This window comes from Vipera berus (genome assembly GCF_964194415.1).
Source record: "Vipera berus genome assembly, chromosome: 3".
In the NCBI taxonomy this organism is placed as follows: domain Eukaryota; kingdom Metazoa; phylum Chordata; class Lepidosauria; order Squamata; family Viperidae; genus Vipera; species Vipera berus.
In genome coordinates, this window is record NC_138204.1 from 192,653,997 (window position 1) to 192,673,226 (window position 19,230).

The following is a 19,230-nucleotide window of genomic DNA, read 5'->3' on the forward strand; positions in this document are numbered from 1 at the left end:
TGACAGAGGCTGGATCCCCCGAAAGAAGTCTCCGCTGAGACGAGAGAATGAGGCGGTGGAGCGCTCCGCCAAGTATGGGGCAGTGGAGGCTTGCTGCCCATTCTTTCGGCGGAGACTTCTTTCGGGGGGATCCAGCCTCTGCCACGCCGCACCGCGCCAACAGCAAGCCACCCCATTCTCTCGGCGGAGCGCTCCACTGCCCCATTCTCTCAGCGGCTTGCTGCCCCATTCTCTCATCTCGGCAGAGCCCAGCTGAGAAAAGGGGGTGACAGAGGCTGGATCCCCTGAAAGAAGTCTCCACCGAGATGAGAGAACGGGGTGGCAAGCCGCCGAGAGAATGGGGTGGTGGAGTGCTCCGCCGAGAGAATGGGGCGGCTTGCTGTTTTCTCGGTGCAGCACGGCAGAGGCTGGATCTCCCGAAAGACATCTCTGCTGAGATGAGAGAACGGGGTGGCAAGCTGCCGAGAGAATGGGGCGGTGGAGCGCTCCGCTGAGAGAATGGGGTGGTGGAGGCTTGCTGCCCATTCTCTCGGCAGAGACTTCTTTCGCGAGATCCAGCCTCTGCCGTGCTGCACCGAGAGAACAGCAAGCCACCCCATTCTCTCGGTGGAGCACTCCACAGCCCCATTCTCTCGGCGGCTTGCCACCCCGTTCTCTCATCTCAGCAGAGACGTCTTTCGGGGGATCCAGCCTCCAGCTGCTGCATTTCCCTGCCTCGGCTTATACTTGAGTCAATAACTTTTTTCAGGTTTTTGGGGTAAAATTAGGGGTCTCGGCTTATACTCGAGTCGGCTTATACTCAAGTATATATGGTGTGTGTATATATATATATGTATATATATATACATATATATATATATGTGTGTGTGTGTGTGTGTGTGTGTGTGTGTGTGTGTAAATTATTCAAATTGCTAATAAAGAATTAGGGAGGCTGAGATGGCCATTTCGAACTTATTTTGTTCTCATCAGTCAGTCATACCCTTTATCTGAGATTCGAACCTGGGCTGATTATATATTAGGCAGTTGTTTTAACTCCCTGAGCCACAGCTTCTTTCTCTCTTTATTAGCAGGAAGCAAGGGAGATATGTGTTAAGTATTTGTCAAGGCTTTTTTTGAATACACCTTGCTAATTAACTCTTTCTTTCCTGTTTTTGCCTAACCCAAGGCTATCCACAGGATATAGTCAACTTATGACAGCTCATTATTTGTGTAAATTATTCAAATTGCTAATAAAGAGAGAAAGAAGCTGTGGCTCAGGGAGTTAAAACAACTGCCTAATATATAATCAGCCCAGGTTCGAATCTCAGATAAAGGGTATAACTGACTGATGAGAACAAAATAAGTTTGAAATGGCCATTTCAGCCTCCCTAATTCTTTATTAGCAATTTGAATAATTTACACAAATAATGAGCTGTCATAAGTTGACTATATCCTGTGGATAGCCTTGGGTTAGGCAAAAACAGGAAAGAAAGAGTTAATTAGCAAGGTGTATTCAAAAAAAGCCTTGACAAATACTTAACATATATATATACATATATATATATATATATATATATATATATATATATATATATATATATATATATATATATATATATATATATATATATATATATATATATATATATATATATATACACATATACATATATGTATATATGTTTCCAACTCTAGGGGCCAGTGCTCATCTCCATTTCAAAGCCGAAGAGCCAGCCCTTGTCCGAGGACATCTCCGTGGTCATGTGGCCGGCATGACTAGATGCCAAAGGCGCACGGAACACTGTTACCTTCCCACCGTAGTGGTCCCTATTTTTCTACTTGCATTTTTACGTGCTTTCGAACTGCTAGGTTGGCAGAAGCTGGGACAGGTAACAGGCGCTCACTCTGCTACGCGGCACTCAGGATTCGACCCGCCAAACTGCCGATCTTCTGATCAACAAACTCAGCGTCCTAACCCGCTGAGCCACCGCGTCCCACACACACACACACACACATATGTTGGTTTGGATGAAATTTGCTAGTTCTTGAATGAAAAGCCTCTTTTTATGCCTGCCTATTGATTTGATTGGAAGATCTCCAATATTTTATAATGTAGTTGTTTTTATGTATGTACCCCTTTGACCAGTTCAGAAAAATGATTGAAAATTGCATTAAAATTCTATAAGCAACTATTCCCTCCTCTCTTTTTATTTTGTATGTCTAGCAACATGCAGCCTGGATCATCCCTTTCTTCTGTTACCAAATCTTTGATTTTGCACTCAACACTTTAGTTGCTATCAGCATACTGGTTTATCCAAACACAGTTCGGGATTATCTGCAGCAACTGGTAAAAGACTTTCTTATTAAATATTCAGACTGTTTATGTAAATGATTGTTGTAGACATCATTCACAGACTATGAGAATAAGATTCACCTGCCCACACATGAAGGCTAAACATAAGAATATTAGTAGCCCCATGCATTCCTGTTCTCTGTCAGATGTCTCTAGAACCTATGGTATCCTAAACATTCTTACAGAGAGCAAAGCCAGAATTTACTTCTTCCTATAATTTGAGATCAATCTTTTGGGGGATTGTTGGCTGAAACTGGCACCTTGGTGGTGGTGGTGGGGCTTCAAAGATAACAGCAAATGCAGATCAGCATTAAAAGTGATAAGAGTATCAAAAACATTGACTTCTATTTCTCTAATCCCTCCTTTTGCTATTATAGTAGTTGCGAACTTATTTAGCATATGTGAATATGTTTGGATCAGAATGTCAGGAATGCCAAATCAGCTTCCACTGCTCCAGGAAATAATAGGAGGAACATTATGCCAAAAGAAAATATGCACTGCCAAAGTGTTATTTAATCCCCCAGGAAGGAATACATTTTCCCCTCTATATTTAAGCCCCATCTTTTCCCCAGAATGGGGGGGGGGGCAACAGGATTAATGGGAGGGGGAAGAATTCTGAAAAATACAATGTTGGACTGGAAAATGTGTCCCACTCAAAGGGACATAGAATTTATTGCAAATAGTTTAATATTGCGATGCTTTCACCTTTCAATTGCTCTTTGTGCCAATATTTCTTCTTAGGACAACTTTTGTTTTTGTTTTTTTAAAGGGAGGGGAATGGGGGGTGGAATGTAGCAGACTGAAAAAGTTTACTGGTTTGCTAATCTTAGATTCCAGTCTTTTCCTTCTGTCGGAAGCAATTTGCAGAGTAGGATAAGATAAGATAAGATAAACTTTATTGTTATTTTTTTACTGTGGGCACAACAGCACACATCAAAAATCAAATTTACTTGTCCACTCTCAAATTGGAACACATACATGACACACACCTAACCATACTATATACACATATGTATAGACCCACACCCCTACATATACATAACAAATAAATATTAAATACTGTCCATTTTAAATATATAACGGAAGGAGGAAGCTTGAGAGTTCACAAGGTTACTGCTGTATGGAATGAAACTATGGCTGAATCTGGATGTTCTGCTGTGGATACCATGAAGCCTCCTCCCAGAAGGTAACAAGGTGTAATGTGTGCCTTCCTTCATTGGCACAATCCACCACACTTCACCTCCCTTCTCCAGCGTTGCCACAGTTGGTGGTGATTGGGGGAGAGAGATCTGCTCTCAGCCCCAAACAAACCCAGTGTGTAATTTGGGGGTCCTTCTAGACCCGTGGCTCCTGCACTAAGAGCAAGTGGCAGTTGTGATGAGGAAGCCTTTTGCACAGCTTTCATGTCGATTGCACCCATTCTTAGATTGGAAGGCTCTGCTCACAATCATTCATATCCTAATCACCTCCTGATTGGACTACTATAACATACTCTATGTGGGCATTGTTATGGGAAAGTACCTGAAAGCCTCGGCTGGTACAAAATACAGTGACCATAGAATCATAGGGCTGGAAGGGACCTCTGAGTCAAGGCAAGAGATCTTATACTATCCCTGTCAAATGACTGTCCAGTCTATTTTTGCAAACCTGCAGAAGTGGAGCACCCACAACTCCAGGAGGCAAACTATTCCATAATAACAGAGTTGGAAGGGACCTTGGAGGTCTTCTAGTCCAACCCCTTTCTCAAGCAGGAGACCTTATACTTACAGGTATTTCAGACTAATGGTTGTCCAATCTCTTTTTAAAAACTTTGAGTGATGACCTGTCCACTTCCTCAGCTCAACAATTTCAAACCATTCCCGGATAACTGGACAAGACCCCCACCCGCAGCCACCTCCCCTGGACCTGCAGCAAGGCCTGTATCCCAGGGCGAGCAAATCTGAGTGACTTTGTCTGACAGATGCTGAACATGGTTTGAATTGGGCAAAGCTTTGTAAGAGAAGAGAGACAAAGTTACTATCCTGCAAAAATAGGCATGTATTTCCAACAAAGTGAAGAGTGATGAAAATATTAGTTTGGCACTGAGTAGTTTCTCTTTAAACAGAGAAGTGAAAGCATGATTCTACAATGTTTATCTTCAATCTGTTATACTTCATCTGGTGGGATTAAACAGTTGGTGCACTTCAGTGAAATTCCAAATGAGGAAAATGTCTTGCTAGCACTTGGCAAAAGAGAAAGGCATGCAGAAATATTTGTGTTTAAATGAATCTGGCAGAAAACATCAAACAGTTTGTGGCTGCAATCTTTGGGAATGAAAAAGAACTTGTTTCTCCCTCCAGAATTCTGTAATTAAAATGCCAATATAAAAGATCACTGCCGAGTGGTTTGTAAAGTTACAAAAAGAGATACATTCAATGAAGAGTTGCAGTTGCTTCTTTGTGGTAGAAACTTCCCTATGACCATTCGGTCCGGATATGGCTGTCACATGAAGATTCAGATGGGGTGATTAATAGTTTCTAAAATGTCACGTGGGTAGTTCACTGATTATGACTGTAAAGGAAACTGTCCATTATGGTCATAATAGTAATGCTTGCAAAATGGTTTGTTCATGTGACCAACCCAATTCTATGACTTTTTTGTGGCAGTTAAGCAAATGTGGCAATTGTGAATGCAAACACCACAGTTGTCTTGCCAAAAAATGGAAGTGCCAATTTTCAGCAAAACCAAATGTGGTCACCTGACTGGGGGAACATTGAAAACGGCCATAAATGCAGCCGTGTTGCTGAGTACCTGAAGTGCAGTCACATGACCACGGGGGGTGGGTTCAACCATTGGAACCTCAAATCTGGGCCGTAAGTCCCCCTTAGCTAGTAACTTCAAATGATTGTTAAGCAACCTGTTGTAAGCTGAGGACAACCTGTAGACAAGAGCACTGTCTTCACTTTATGATAACGAACAATCTTATATCAGAGGCAGATGCAAAAAAAAGATTTTAAGTTAAAACTGGCTTGGAATGTATAGTAGGAACAATAAGAGCATTTTAATAGTAAGACCAATGACAAAAAAATGAAGGTATGTTCAACCTTTAACTTAGATTGCTTTAACTTAGATTGCTTCATTGGGGAAGTGGTTGGACCTAATGTTCTCAATAACCTTTTCCAATTGTGTGATGAAGATTATATGAGTTTTACACTGTCACTGCATATCTTGTAGAAAGAATTGGGAGTAGAATACATGGTTCTCTCTGCTTTTTTATTTTATTCTAAAAACAATCTTTGGGACAAATTAGGTTTTGAGATAGGGACAGTTGTAACATGGTCTCAGCTGGGTGGAGAGGTAAATTCCTGCCCAATATCCTAATTGCTGAATTCTAGCCACAGCTTAGTGAATAAAGCACAGCTGCCTGGATTTATGCAACAGATTAAGTCAAAACCAAACAAATTACAATTTAGTGTAATTTATGCAATGTGTGAATCCAATCTATGACTCATACATAATTCAACACATGGAACAGAATTTTGTAACATCCAGAAACTCTGCCGGAGTTTGATGCTTATTTTTTTGCTAGAAACTGAATTCTATGTATACAAGATGCCCAAAGTTCTGTGCAAGTATCGATTCCAAAGGCACCTTCTTTTCTTGCCTTCACATCCATCCCAGACAATTATGTAAATAGGGTCCTTATAGGACTGTAGAGTTTACTATATCCAGTTTGTGTCAATATTTTTATTTCAGAAGGTTGAATGACATTTCCAAATTAATTTATGGTTCTGAAAACTTACTTTCCTCCTTTGTATAGTGACTGCTAAATCTGCTTGTCTCCTAATCTTTTCTACTTGTTGTAATAGATTACCAGTAGACCTCGGCTTATGGCCAGTCACTTAGTGACTGTTCAAAATTATGACAGACCTAGCTGTGGGGTACATACAACCCAGATTCAAAGCTCCAATGGACGCCCCCACTCCCAGTCACATGACCACACTTCATGCTGTTGCAACCAAGCTGCATTTATAGCCATTTGCAGTGTCCTGTGGTCACATGATTGTGTATTACAATGGTTTTGCCAAAACCCAGCATTTACTCCCAGTTTTCTGCAAAATCAACCCATTAAGCCATTTGCTTAATGACCACAGCATCCCTTTAATCCAAGTGGTCACTTGATGACTGCTGCATTCATTTAACAAACCACTGCAAAAAAAAGTCCATAAAAACAGGTTGATAATGTTACCAACCCACTTTACAACTGTCATAACTTATGATTGTAATGGATAGGCCACATTATGGTTGTAACTTGAGGACTTCCTGTATCAGATTGGAGACTGGAGATTGGGGTCCCTTGGAATGTCATTTAATAAAATCCACTTAAAGCTCTGTGGAATTAATCAGTAGCGAGAAAGAACTTGAACGTCAGTTTGTTGTAGTGGTTAAGGCATTGGGCTAGAAACTGGCAGATTGTGAGTTCCAGTTTTGCCAGCCTGCTGGGTGACTTTGGACCAGTCACTTTCTGCCTAGGAAGAAGGCAATGGCAACCCACTTCCAAAAAACCTTGCCAAGAATACTTCAGGGATTGGTCCAGGCAAATATCAGGAGTCAAAATTGACTTGAAGGCACACAGGCATATCAAAAAACCTGCTCTGACAGGATGACTCTGAAGTTGTAAAATATCCCTCAGTTTCACACGACACGACCATGTTAAATGAACTTTGTGTTTAAAATTATAAAAAAGAAAGCAGAAAGTTTGATGAGATTGCTAACAATTTCCTTCTAATTTTCAGCCTGCAAATTTCCCCTACAAGGAAGAGATTATGTCAATGAATTCAATCTGCTTAATTGTTATTCTTCTTCTTTGTTTAAGTATCACATTGGCTTTCAAGGTAAGCATAACATATTTTTACCCACCTTAACAGTATGAACTGGAAATGATAGAAAAAGTTTATTGTTTGTTTGTTTATTAAATTTATATGCCACCCAGTCTACTATCAAGCGAATCTGGGAGGCTTTAGGATGCCTAAATTTAGGTTGCCGCCATTAACTGAAGTGGACAAGAAAAAAAGGAAAGACCTCTTAAACCAGTCCTCTTTGTTGAGTATGGACAACCACAGGGACTCTGCTGCCAGCATGTGCCAATATGCCCATAGAATCTTCCTTGGTGCCCATTTGTCTCTCTGTCTCATCCGATTTATTTTTCAGTTATTAAAGATTCTTCTAATTATAAAAGTAAAATTGGGAGTTGAGGTGCTGCACAGTGAAATGCCAACCCATGGCAGTCTTACAAAAGTCTGATAAGCAGAATTAGCAAATCAAAATAATGGGGGAGAACAGCAAAATGCTTTGTTTGAAAATAAAGGTAGTAAGGTGCTTGTCAGGAGACTGACTGGCTATTTTGTGCCTCTATGTTTTGCTCTAGAATTTGTCAGATGAAGGGCAGTATACAAGTGTAATTTGCAGATATTTGAAGATTTTTATCACTTTTCTTCAGGTCGTTTTTGTTTTCTTGTTTTTCATGACAAAATTATTAATGCAATAAATTGTGATTTCTCTTGGGTGCATTTATTAAGAATGAAAACTTGTTATACATCTGGATATGATACAGAAGGTTTAGGTTTCTTTCCAATATGCTGTTGGCTCATTTGGTATTTAGGGACTACAAGGTTGATTCATTCTTCATCCTTCCGAGGTTGGTAAAATGATGACCCATATTGTTCGGGGCAATATGGTGACATTGTAAACTGCTCAAAGGTTGCTATAAAGTACTATGGAGCAGTATTTAAGTCTAAATGCTGTTGCTATTTCTATAAACCTCAACTCGTGTTCACATCAGAGTCACTCTTAAAGTCACTTCCCTCCTATTTTAGTTGTTTGTTCCAATTTTCATTTGCTTCAGTATCATTCAGTTATCTGCCATCAGCTGATTTCTTGGCCATCTATTGTCAAACTCGCTACGGCACATGACATGTTTTTCTATTGCCGGCAATGGGGTAGGCGTGGTTTTGCCATGATGCATCCAGCCCATGGGCTGGCAGTTTGACACCCCTGATCTATATAGTATCTTGAAAAGTAGTTTTGAATTAGGGAAAGTTTTGATTGATACTTTCTTTTCAATGAAGATAAAATGGATTCCTATATATTTTGGGGGTCATGGAGATAAGGAAAATTATCTTCTTTACCTTCTCATAATAAAGATATTTTTTTAATTGTGTTATTGTTTAAGGTATTTATTGAAGCTTTGTGCTGTGTTAATGGCCTTTTAAAGCTTTGTAAAACTAATCACTGGATCTTATTAATTTTTGGCAAGATGCACAGCTCTGTTTTGTGGTTTCCTGTAGATGGAGTTCTTTTATGTTTGGCCATCCTTACTCTTCTTTTGCAGCATTTTTTAAAACATCCACCAGACTGCATTTGCTTAAACCAAAAATAAATGATTCCACTGAGCTAGTAGATGCTAATTAATATTATATTTATCATGTTTAAGAGATTACTATAATGATAACATTTGTAAAGGAAAAATGGTAGCATATAGAAAACAAATTTCTGTTATAGAAAAGGGAGAAAGCTATAAATAAATCCTCTAACATTTTAAATTGACTCCTGGGCTGTGTTGATAGAATGTTCATTTGTTTCAAATGGAATGTAAGAGCAAGGAAAGCAGACTTAGTTTATTTATTTATTTATTTATTTATTTTATTAGACTTATGTACCGCCCTTCTCCCGTAGGACTCAGGGCAGTTCACAAGGTTTTTTTTAAAAAAACAATACAACAATTACAAAAATTAAAACAATTAAAATGATTACATTAACCTTGAATAAATAAAAATCCCAATTAGAATCCAATTAAAACCCCAATTAATACTCTCAGTCCAGGCCAGAAAGCTCAAAAAGCCAGGTCTTAGTTGTGTTTTAAATGTTCTAAGGGTTTGATATTGCCTTAATTTCTTACTGAAATAATATTGTTAAATGGGATTGTTCAGATTAGGGCTGCCAGATCTCAACTGGAGAGCCAGTTAGGTGTACTAGCTAAAAGTACTAGGCTAGAAATTGAGAGATTGTGAATTGTAATCCTGCCTTGGGCATGAAGTCAGATGGGGGACCTTGCACCAGTCAGCTCTTTCAGCTCTAGGATGGAAGCAATGGCAAACCACTTTTGAAATATTATCAAGAAAATTGCTGGGACTTGTCCAAGCAATTGTCAGTAGACAAGATTGATTTAAAGCATCCTAAAAGGTCTCAGCTGTTAAAAAAAGTAGACCACTGTTAGATGACAGCAAACAGTTAAAACAGTTTCTACATGTCTTTGCTGCCATTTAGATCTTACTTTTTATGTTTTGAAACTGGTAGGTGAAGTTCACCAAAATCAATGAGCTGTAGCAACTCCCAGATTCATATGCTTTCTGTTCTCTGATACACACACAAAAAAATCCTCCTAAATATCCTTTTAATATAGAATATTTCAGACATTCCTACTTTTTCTATGGGATATTCTGTGTGTTTCACATGCAAGGCCTACTTGCAATAATCTTGAGAGCCCAGACCATACAGAGCAACCCAAAACTTTGACTATAGCACCCTGAAATCTCCAAAAATTATTTTAAAAGTGTCAGAAGAGGAAATGCTTGGAATGTATAATTATGCTAATGAATGAACCTTTATTGTCAAAGTACAACCATGTATACATTGAGATTAGCTGAGCCTCCCTTCGTGCTCCCACCCACCCCCAACTCACAGTGCAACAAACCCTCCATCTTATTACACCAACTATATTTACTTTAGGTTAACCTGAAGTATTTTAAAAATGAAATCAAATTCACTTGTCCTGGTTTCATACACTGTTTTGGGGTGAATGGGGTCCCTGGAATGTATTTAAAATCCAAATTGTGCTCCTCTACTACAAAGAAAATCAGTCTGGGAGACTGGCTGATTGAGAACAGCTCGTTAAGCTATTGGATGAGTAAACAGCAGAAGTGAGATTTGTATCAAGGATTTCATAATTCTATAAGAGGATTCTGTTATTATGTTATACCAGCTTTTTTTAGAGGTAGAAACTCAAGAAATTTATCTGACCATCTCATTTCTCTAATTCCTGGATAGGAAAAGTATGCACTATAAAATCAGTTCATGACAATGTGAAGTTCTTGCAGCGGAATGAAAGTCTTTTAAGGACAAATCTGCAGGAAAGAGGTGGACAAAAAGAATCTTCATTTCAGTATTTATATAAATAGTGCTTCTGTGTGCAAAACTCCAAGGCACTTGGTTTTGTCAGCTTGCGTAATTTAGTTAATCATATTCAGATGCATGTGCTAACAGATGGCTCTACCAGGTGTCAGTTGTGGGTGAACTGCTGGTGTTTTTTTTTAAAAAATAAACACTTGTGACCCTGGCTTCCAAAGAAAAAGAAAGAAAGATGTGGATTTGGAGTGATATGACTATGCACATTTTTATAACTTTTTAAGGTGTCTGTATATCCATTAGCTCTGGCTTATATCACTGCATCTCATTAATCTACCTTGCAAGCAAATTTATGATGAGATTAATCCTGATGGAAATATTTGAAGCCTTGATATGCATGTAGAATATGCAGGATAATATCCAGATGAATTTTCAAAGAGAACTTACTACAGGTTTGTTTGTTTTTTACTGTGAGCAAAGGTTCTTGTCTACAATGATTTAAATAGTTGTTTTGCCATTTTATCTCCTAACATTTCAGGCTTAGCCTATCCCTATTTTTAATTTGTCTTTTTAAATACCTTTTTTTTGTAAATTTAACTATTCTAAATAAGTACAAAACTGCTCCAGTGAAAGGAGAGGAGCTTTGGGAGTCACCCACACTAGCCAACGTTCTGCAGAGTTGGCTTTTGGAAACAAGACAGAAAGGAAAAACAGGAATCTCTTAAGAAGTATATAACATATGATTCAGCTTCTCCAATTTGAGAACGTTCCCTGAGATCCTCAGCTAGCACAGTAAAAACTGAAGGTAACAAAGTTTGGAAAAGCTGCACAATGGGGAAGCAATTCAGTTCACTATTCAACACATCTTGTCTTCTCCCTTTTCTCCACCCTCTCTTCTTCCAGGCTTACTTGATCAGTTGTGTATGGAATTGTTACCGTTACATTAATAACAGAAACAACTCTGATGTCCTGGTCTACATTACCACTAATGACACAGCGGTAAGTTTATTGGGGTTGACTGGAGCTGTGAGAGGTTCCTGGGTTTAGATGAAAAGACCTGTTTTGGATGGTACAAAATCCAAAGTGATGGGAATCTTCAATGATGCAACTTTGACCAGCGTGGCTGTTGCTTTCCTATGTACCTATCGAGCAATGATGGGTCCTATTATGCTGAGACGACAAGTTGCCCAAGTCAGATATCACTTTCTCTATGCTCTGGTTTCACCAAGGAAAAATCGGCTAAATTCATTTCTGGAAAAACTCTCTGTGGTTTTGGATAATGTGTGTTTCAGGACATTAGCAGGGAATGCTTTTGTCTTCTTGTTGAGCTTCCCAGAGATATCTGGTTGGCCATTATTAGTAACAAAACAGTGATTAAAATATCTTTTCAGTAAGTTCAGGTATGTAAAATTTGATTTTAACCATGGTTTAGTAAATAGACCCAAATTAGTGTGGTTCCAATACTCCACTTAGCCATGAATCTTAGGTTATAAACCACAGCAGCTCATGGTACATTAAATCTAAAAACAAATGTATACTATGGCTTAGATTGGTGTATAAATCCAGATTTAACAGGGTTCTTTCAGTGGTCTTATATTTACAGCTGCAGTGTTCAGGGATAAATGTATATTCTTACTTGTGCCCAAACTTGTCCCTATGTTGACCATCCTTATTAAGCACTTCCTAGTTAATTACCTGCTGCATGCCTTTTATCTAAACCTGAAGTTTTGAATATTAGAATTACCATAGAACAAGCCAACACTTAACAAAACATCTAACTAAAATTTCACATCTTAATTTGTTCCAACCTTGATGCTGATATAGATATTATGGTAAATGGGTCTTTTAAAAAAAATCTTACAGTGGGCAGACTGAACCTTGTATTCTCTAGAAACATTGGCTCCCAGTATTAGCTTATGGATCTGAACTGGACCTCTGTCAGTAGGTATAGTTCCTGTAAGGGCCAGGAACACCAACAACCTGCTCAACCCAAAAGATTCAGTCCTTCAGCCTGGGAAATCTTAAACAAAAAGAGTATCATTAATGTGCAATAATGCAATTAAATCCTTTTGCTTTAATTCCCATAGCTATCCACACCCTGATATTGGACGGTCCAGGAACATAAACTTTTTCCGTTAATGTTTGCTCTGAATTAGACCCAGAAAGCCCATTTCTTGGAGGTGTCTTTTAATGACTCCCAGATGATCCTGCCACAGGAGACTGTATATTTTATATCACTTCCCCTGATAAGTGTATGTTCTTTGTCTAGAGAGAGCTCTTTTATTTTCTAAAAGTTAGTACTGTCAAATAGTGGGCAGCTGTATATTCTCTCACTCAATAAATGTCTTCAGAGGAATGCTTTGGCAACACAAAGAATTTCAAAGCTATAAATTATCTCTGGGCAGTCCATTTCCATTTGTAATTGCTCCAGAGTGGTTTCTAATGGCAAAGCTCATAGACAAACATTTAGGTTCCTTCCTGCTCAGTTAAGCAGAGAGACAAACTGAGCTCCACTATTTAACAGATGATATTTTATTAAGAAATAATTCCAGCTGTTCCTTTGTATATGTGTTTCAGGCAGGCTCTTGAAACTGTTCTAAGTCCTGTGAAATATACAATGATAGTTGTTTGCTTAATCATTTACTTTACTTGTATGGTGCATGTTCCAAAATTCTGGGGTGGCTCACAGTGTCAGTGTATAAAATGATTATCCCAAATCCTCAAATACATATAAAAATAAAAAGAGCAAAATGAAAGATAAAAACCACATTCAATTACAACACACCATTCTGTTGCATAGGACAAAATGGATAGGTCTTCACAATTTTGCTGAAGCCCAAGATGGACAAACTGACCAAATCTCAGCCAATAGGATGCAGCTGATGAAAATGTGATTTTACTTAGCTGTTCAAAAGGAATGATGAGAGGAAAGATCTCTAAGACAGTGGTTCCCAACCTTTTCTATACCCCGCGCCCCTAGAACGCTTCTGTTATATTCTCACATCCCTTACAAAAGTTCGAAATAATGGCAACGAATTATGCATATACACTATAATTTTGAAAACCCAAGTTTTTGCACCCCCTGGAATATCATCTTGCACCCCTGGTTGGGAACCTCTGCTCTAAGGCATTCCACAGTGTAGAGGTCTCTGGGCAGATCTATTGTCACCACCCACCCTGAATGACAGTGCCCCTTCAGGAATGACCAGAACCACTGCAGAACAATGACCATCACTCCAATTGCTCAGAAGTGGTTCAGGAGGCTAGCCCAGTTGATGGTTTTAAAAGCTGCTGAGAGATCAAGGTGGAACAGGAGGGTTGCATTCCTCCAAACCTGGTCTCCCCGAAAGTCATTAACAAATGTGACCAAGGCAGTATCCTGACCTTAACTCTGAGTGCCAAAAGTCCAAATAATCTATTGCTCTAGGGTTCTTTGGAATTATAAGACCATCAATTGTTCCACAACCTTTCCTAGAAAAGAAAGGATCAGGTTCATGATTATCATGGGTCATTGTTAATCTTAAAAAAATAAAAGATGTCCAATACTACTATCTGAAATATTAGTCCACCAGTATTTCAGAATCAGGTTGAGCAGATAATATAAAAGATTATGAAAGCCTCATTACAGCTAGACCTGGTATTTAATAGCATATCCAGAGCTCCTGGGGTCCAAGGATCTGGAACCATGGCTTCCAATGTGAGGGCAGACAGATGGAAAGGGGGATTAATCAAAGATTCAGTCTCCTGCCATACTTCCCTAGACCATTCCAGTTCCTATAACTACATGACACCCACTCCTCCTGGCCAGGCCGTTCTACCTCTATCCAAGAAAATGTCCTGCTATCCAATGCAAGTGCTCTTAAGTAGATTAACCAACTTCAGGATTAAATCAAGCCCTCAGACACCTAACTCCTCACACTAATCCCTGCCGTGGCATCACCTCCACCCTGCTTTCACTAGAGATGGCCTCACAAAACTGGAAGATGTGAAGTCCAGGCCTGACTCTCCCCCTTGTTAATAATTCAGGTTTCTACTTCAAAATCTATGCATCAGGCTGTAGCCCACTGACCAGGCTGGTGGAAGTCTGCAATATTTTTCAAATACTTTACAAATCACATTCTAGCATGTTGCTATTTCTCAGCATGAAATGGACCAGCACTCTGAATCACAACTGCCTTGGTTAACATTTTCAAGCCAAGCGTCCATCCATGCACTGTATCATCAAACTCATTTTACTGCCTCCTAACATGTTCACATAAAAATAATAATAAAAGGAAAGGTTTCTGCCATACATTGATATCATGCAGAATGCAAGATATGGAGAAACTGGTTATTCGTAAGTCCAATAGTGGGCAGATGTGGGAAGGAATATTTTGCTATCAGATATCACTGGAATAGCCAAATTTGACTTTACTACACAAATGATTATTGGGTGGTAAAGACATAGTTGAATACATGGCAGAATGGCAGAGAAAAAATACCTCTCTTCCGTGTTTTTTTTTCCTGCCTTAGTTCCTTAATCATTTATTTCTTTAGCAAATTTATATAGTCACTTACAAATGTGTCTCCTAGCAGCATACAACAAACAAACAATTAAAAATAAGCATAAGTCATTAAAAATTAAACATAGTTATAATTAATGGAAGAATGGACCAACATCTTAAACTCAATATAACCATCTCTATTTCCATAGCATCCCCAAGGCTGCTGGAAAACCTTGATTTAATGGATTTTTGGAAGGCTAAGAGAATTGGAACTAATCTCACCTCAGGGAGAATGGTGTTCCAGAGGACAGGAGTCACAGCAGAAAAGACTCATCTCCTGGGTTCCATCAAAGGGAACAGTATAGCAGATGGGACCTGTAACATATTTCTCTTGCTGGACCTAATGGGATGGCTAGATGTAACCCAGGAGAGGTGGTCCCTCAAATAACCTAGTCTCATGCCAATGTAGGATTTTAAGAATCAAAACTAATACCTTGGATTGAACCTGGAAGCAAATACAGCTCATAGGACAGAGGTGTAACATGTACTGTTTTAGGGACACATACAGTTGCCCACGCCATCACATTTTGCACCAGCTGAAGCTTCCAAACTCTCTTCAAGGGTAGCCCCATGTAGAATGCATTCTAGCGATAACCAGGCCTTGAGTAACTGTGAGTAGAGCCTCATGATCCAGGAAAGAGTGCAACTGGCACTCAACACAAAGGTGTGCAAAGCCCCTTTATTCATGACTGCCATGTGCTTCTTGAACGGTGTCACGAGTACAGAAGGACCACAAGATTGTATACCAGGTCTGTTTGGGGTAGTGCAATTCTACCCAGCGTCAAAGATGGTAAAGTTCCAGTTCCAGAAAGTCCTAAAACCCAAACCCAAAGCCTGCTGTCCCCCATCCACAGCCTCCAAACACAAATGTGTCTGAGACAGGAAGTCAACAGTATTGTTTAATTCATTGGGGGTGGAGATATATAATTAACTATCATCAGCATTCAGATGACATGTCATGGTATCTTTAACTTGCATGTTTGCTGTCTCAGATAGCATAACAATTAGCACTGGTAAGGCTGAAGTTAACTTGGCAGTCAGATCAATGATTTGTCTTTCCTTGTTTGCATTGTGACAATGTTTAACTGAAAAATAATTCTGCTTCCTGCCACTCCTAAGTGCTTGTTACAGATGTGCTGGTGTAAAAAGAATGTTTTCTGTAACACAACAGTGATTTAACAAAAGAAAAGAAAAAAAATCCACAACCAATGTGCGGAGGTTTATTGGAGCCAAATTCATTGGTTAAAACATATGGACACTGCCTGTAGGGACTGCTGTTTGCTGTAATCCAATTTTGAAATGGCTTGTTCTTGATCCATTTCCACTTTGGAATTGAGCCATTGAGTCTTATTTTATTAATGAATGATGCTGCAAATCAGTTTTCAGTTCCATGGCTCCAAAGTTATACATGTATCAACTAAAACCACAACTGCCACTGACAATGTAGAAAATACCTCTCCTTTTCCTCCATTTCTTTCCAAATTCCTGAAAGTGTGAGCTCTGTTTTAGAAGGAATTTTAAAAAGTAATAGTTTGTAAACAATAGTTGAAAATACTCTGAAGAGGGAAGAGTTGTAGGAAAATGGTCTGTGGGTATACTGACTAAAATGTTTTGTTTTTTAAAAAAAACATTATATATCTATTATTTTTCCTGTTAAAAGAAAACTTCTCCCTATAAAAGCTAATTTTTTTAACCCAGGATGTGTAGTCCTCAACTTACAACCACAATTGAACCAGAATTTTTATTGCTAAGCAAGACAGTTATTAAGGGAATCATGCTTCATATTGCAATCGTTTTTGACACAGTTGTTAATCACTGCAGTTGTTAAACAAAACCAGCTATCCTCACTGATTTTGCTTTGGGAAGGCTGCAAATGGTGATCCCATGACCCCAGATGCTGCAACCCCATCATAAATACATGCCAGTTACCAAGCACCTGAATTTTGAGCACATGACTATAGGGATGCTGCAGTGATCATAAGTATGAGGACTGGTTGCGAGTCACTTTTTCCAGTGCCGTTGTAACTTTGAATGGTCACTAAATGAATGGTTGGAAGACAAGGCCTATAGCTGGCTGGGGAATTCTGTGAGTTGAAGTTCACAAGTCTTAAAGTTGCAAGGTTGGACATCCCTGTTTTAATACTACATTTTTCCAAACCATCTTTCTTTATTTTCCTCAGGTGCTGTTGCCATCATATGATGACTCTGCAAATGGCCCAGAGAAAGATGCCCCTCCTCCTCCTTACGTAGCTGCATAAGTGTGATGTGCACCTAAAAAAACCAACTATATTATTTTTCAGATCATCCAAGCAATATATCCTTCCACTTTCAAGATGGACATGCAAGAACCTAGATTTATTTATAGATTATTTTCAAAATGTGTTTGTGTTTTCTTGTTTAGCCTAAAACATCACTGAACTGGCTCAGTTTAGCAAAATATACTATTGCATTGTAGGTTTTTTTCTTCATGTAATATGTATTTTTATTTCCACCATACCTGTATGTGGAAGTTTTGCAGAATTTCCAAATCAATTTTAAGAATCGTGTCTCAATTTACAACTCTCCACTGGATTTAGATTTACCTTTAATCCAGATGCAGGCAAACTATAGCTCAAATATAGCATCTTACATCACAATGTTGCTATTGGGTGGCAAAATAGCCAAATTTCAGAGGAATTTCAGACTGTAGGGTAATAAGGATAGGGAAAAAGTTATCTATCTGCCTCCCCCACAAATAGGGATTTATGTTTATTTTATTACTCTAACCATTCCATCCCCAAACATAAAAACACCCTGAAACATTATAGTCCTTCTAGTCCAGAAATAATATGTTTCATCAGCCTGATGTTTCCATAAAAATTGAATCACAGTTCCCATTATCCCTAACTGGAATAGCCAACCACTGTACTGGCTGAAGGATTTGAAAATAGTACAATTTAAAACTGTGGGAGGGTATCAGGCTGGGGACTACAGATTAAGACTTTTACTGTATTTCCCCCAAAGTAAGACCCGGTCTTATATTATTTTTGCCTCCAAAAGAGGCATTAGGTATTTTTCGTGACATCTGCCTTGCCTCGCAGCAGCAGCGCCAACAACCCCATACAGCAGGAGCCCGCATGGCTGCTAGCCCACTTCTGCTGCGGCTGCTCGCAGCAGGAAACCATGTGGCACATCACACTACTGCTGCCACAATGAGGCGAGGCAGGTGGGGGAGGGGGTGAAGCTGCCCCATGTGTCTCGCACACGCTTCCTTCAGCCCCCCCCCCAACTAGGCCATTCCTTGCTCCCTTTCCCAAGCCGGACTGCCATGCTACCGTATGGAGGATGGGCGGGGTAGACCTGGTCCCCCTCCGCCATTTCGGAGCCAGGGGGAAGTGACAGCGAAAGGCTCTGCTGCTGCTGTGCGCCTCTGGAGGGGCTTTCTTCATGCTCTGCCCTGCAGATCATCTGCCTGGCAGCAGCTGCTGCCTCCTTTTCCCCTGCCAACTCTCCCATGGCTTGTGCCATGACCACTGCCTCCCTCAGCTAGCATTCCGTCATCGCCACTAGAGAGAACAGAGAACGGAAAGCAGAGCAGCTCTGCACAGCAATGCAGAGAAGAGAAGAGCACTTGCTTGCTGCCTTGCATCATCTTGCTTCTCCATTCTCGAAATGGCAGCCCTATTTTCTGCCGCTTCTCCTCCCAGCGCTACTATGGAGCTTGGTGCACCACTGCCCAGCTCCTCCCTCTTCCCGAAAGCAAAAAATTCCAACTTTGCGAGATCTTTTTTTTTCCCACGAGAAGTTGACTGAACTTTTTTTAGTCTCACAAACTCCATTGCCCTGCAGCAGGAAAGAAAGGCACCAGAGCTGGAAAGCAGGTTAGTGAAAAAGGGAGGCGGTGGTCACGGTGCAAGCCATGGGAGAGTTGGCGGAGAAGGAGGTGGGGGCTGTTGCCAGGTGGGTGATCTGTGGGAGGGAGTGTGAAGAAAGCCCTTCCAGTGGTGCACAGCAGCAGCAGAGCTGTTGTGTATTAAGGCTTAAAGAAACACCTAAGCACTTGTATAACAGTCATTACCAGTATGCATTTGAACTGTAACCGTTTTGGCGGGAGTAAATTATGGCGGGAGATTTAGGTTCAAACTGATTGGTTGGCTGTGAACTCAGAAAGGTATATAAAGAGTGCAAGTACCCCCTAACCCCTCAGTACAG

The 19,230-nt window shown here is 39.8% G+C and overlaps 1 protein-coding gene across 2 annotated transcripts in view; it reads left to right on the forward strand.

The window, feature by feature from the left end:
• Window positions 1-19,230, forward strand: part of LAPTM4B (lysosomal protein transmembrane 4 beta) — a 45,472-nt gene extending 26,242 nt beyond the window's left edge. For both annotated transcript variants that reach the window (XM_081322481.1, XM_081322480.1), the window contains 4 exons: window positions 2,204-2,326; window positions 7,108-7,206; window positions 11,399-11,494; window positions 17,220-19,230. In XM_081322481.1, the coding sequence (XP_081178607.1) occupies window positions 2,204-2,326; window positions 7,108-7,206; window positions 11,399-11,494; window positions 17,220-17,297 (396 nt within the window). In that variant the 3' untranslated portion in view covers window positions 17,298-19,230. The remainder of the gene's footprint in view (window positions 1-2,203; window positions 2,327-7,107; window positions 7,207-11,398; window positions 11,495-17,219) is intronic.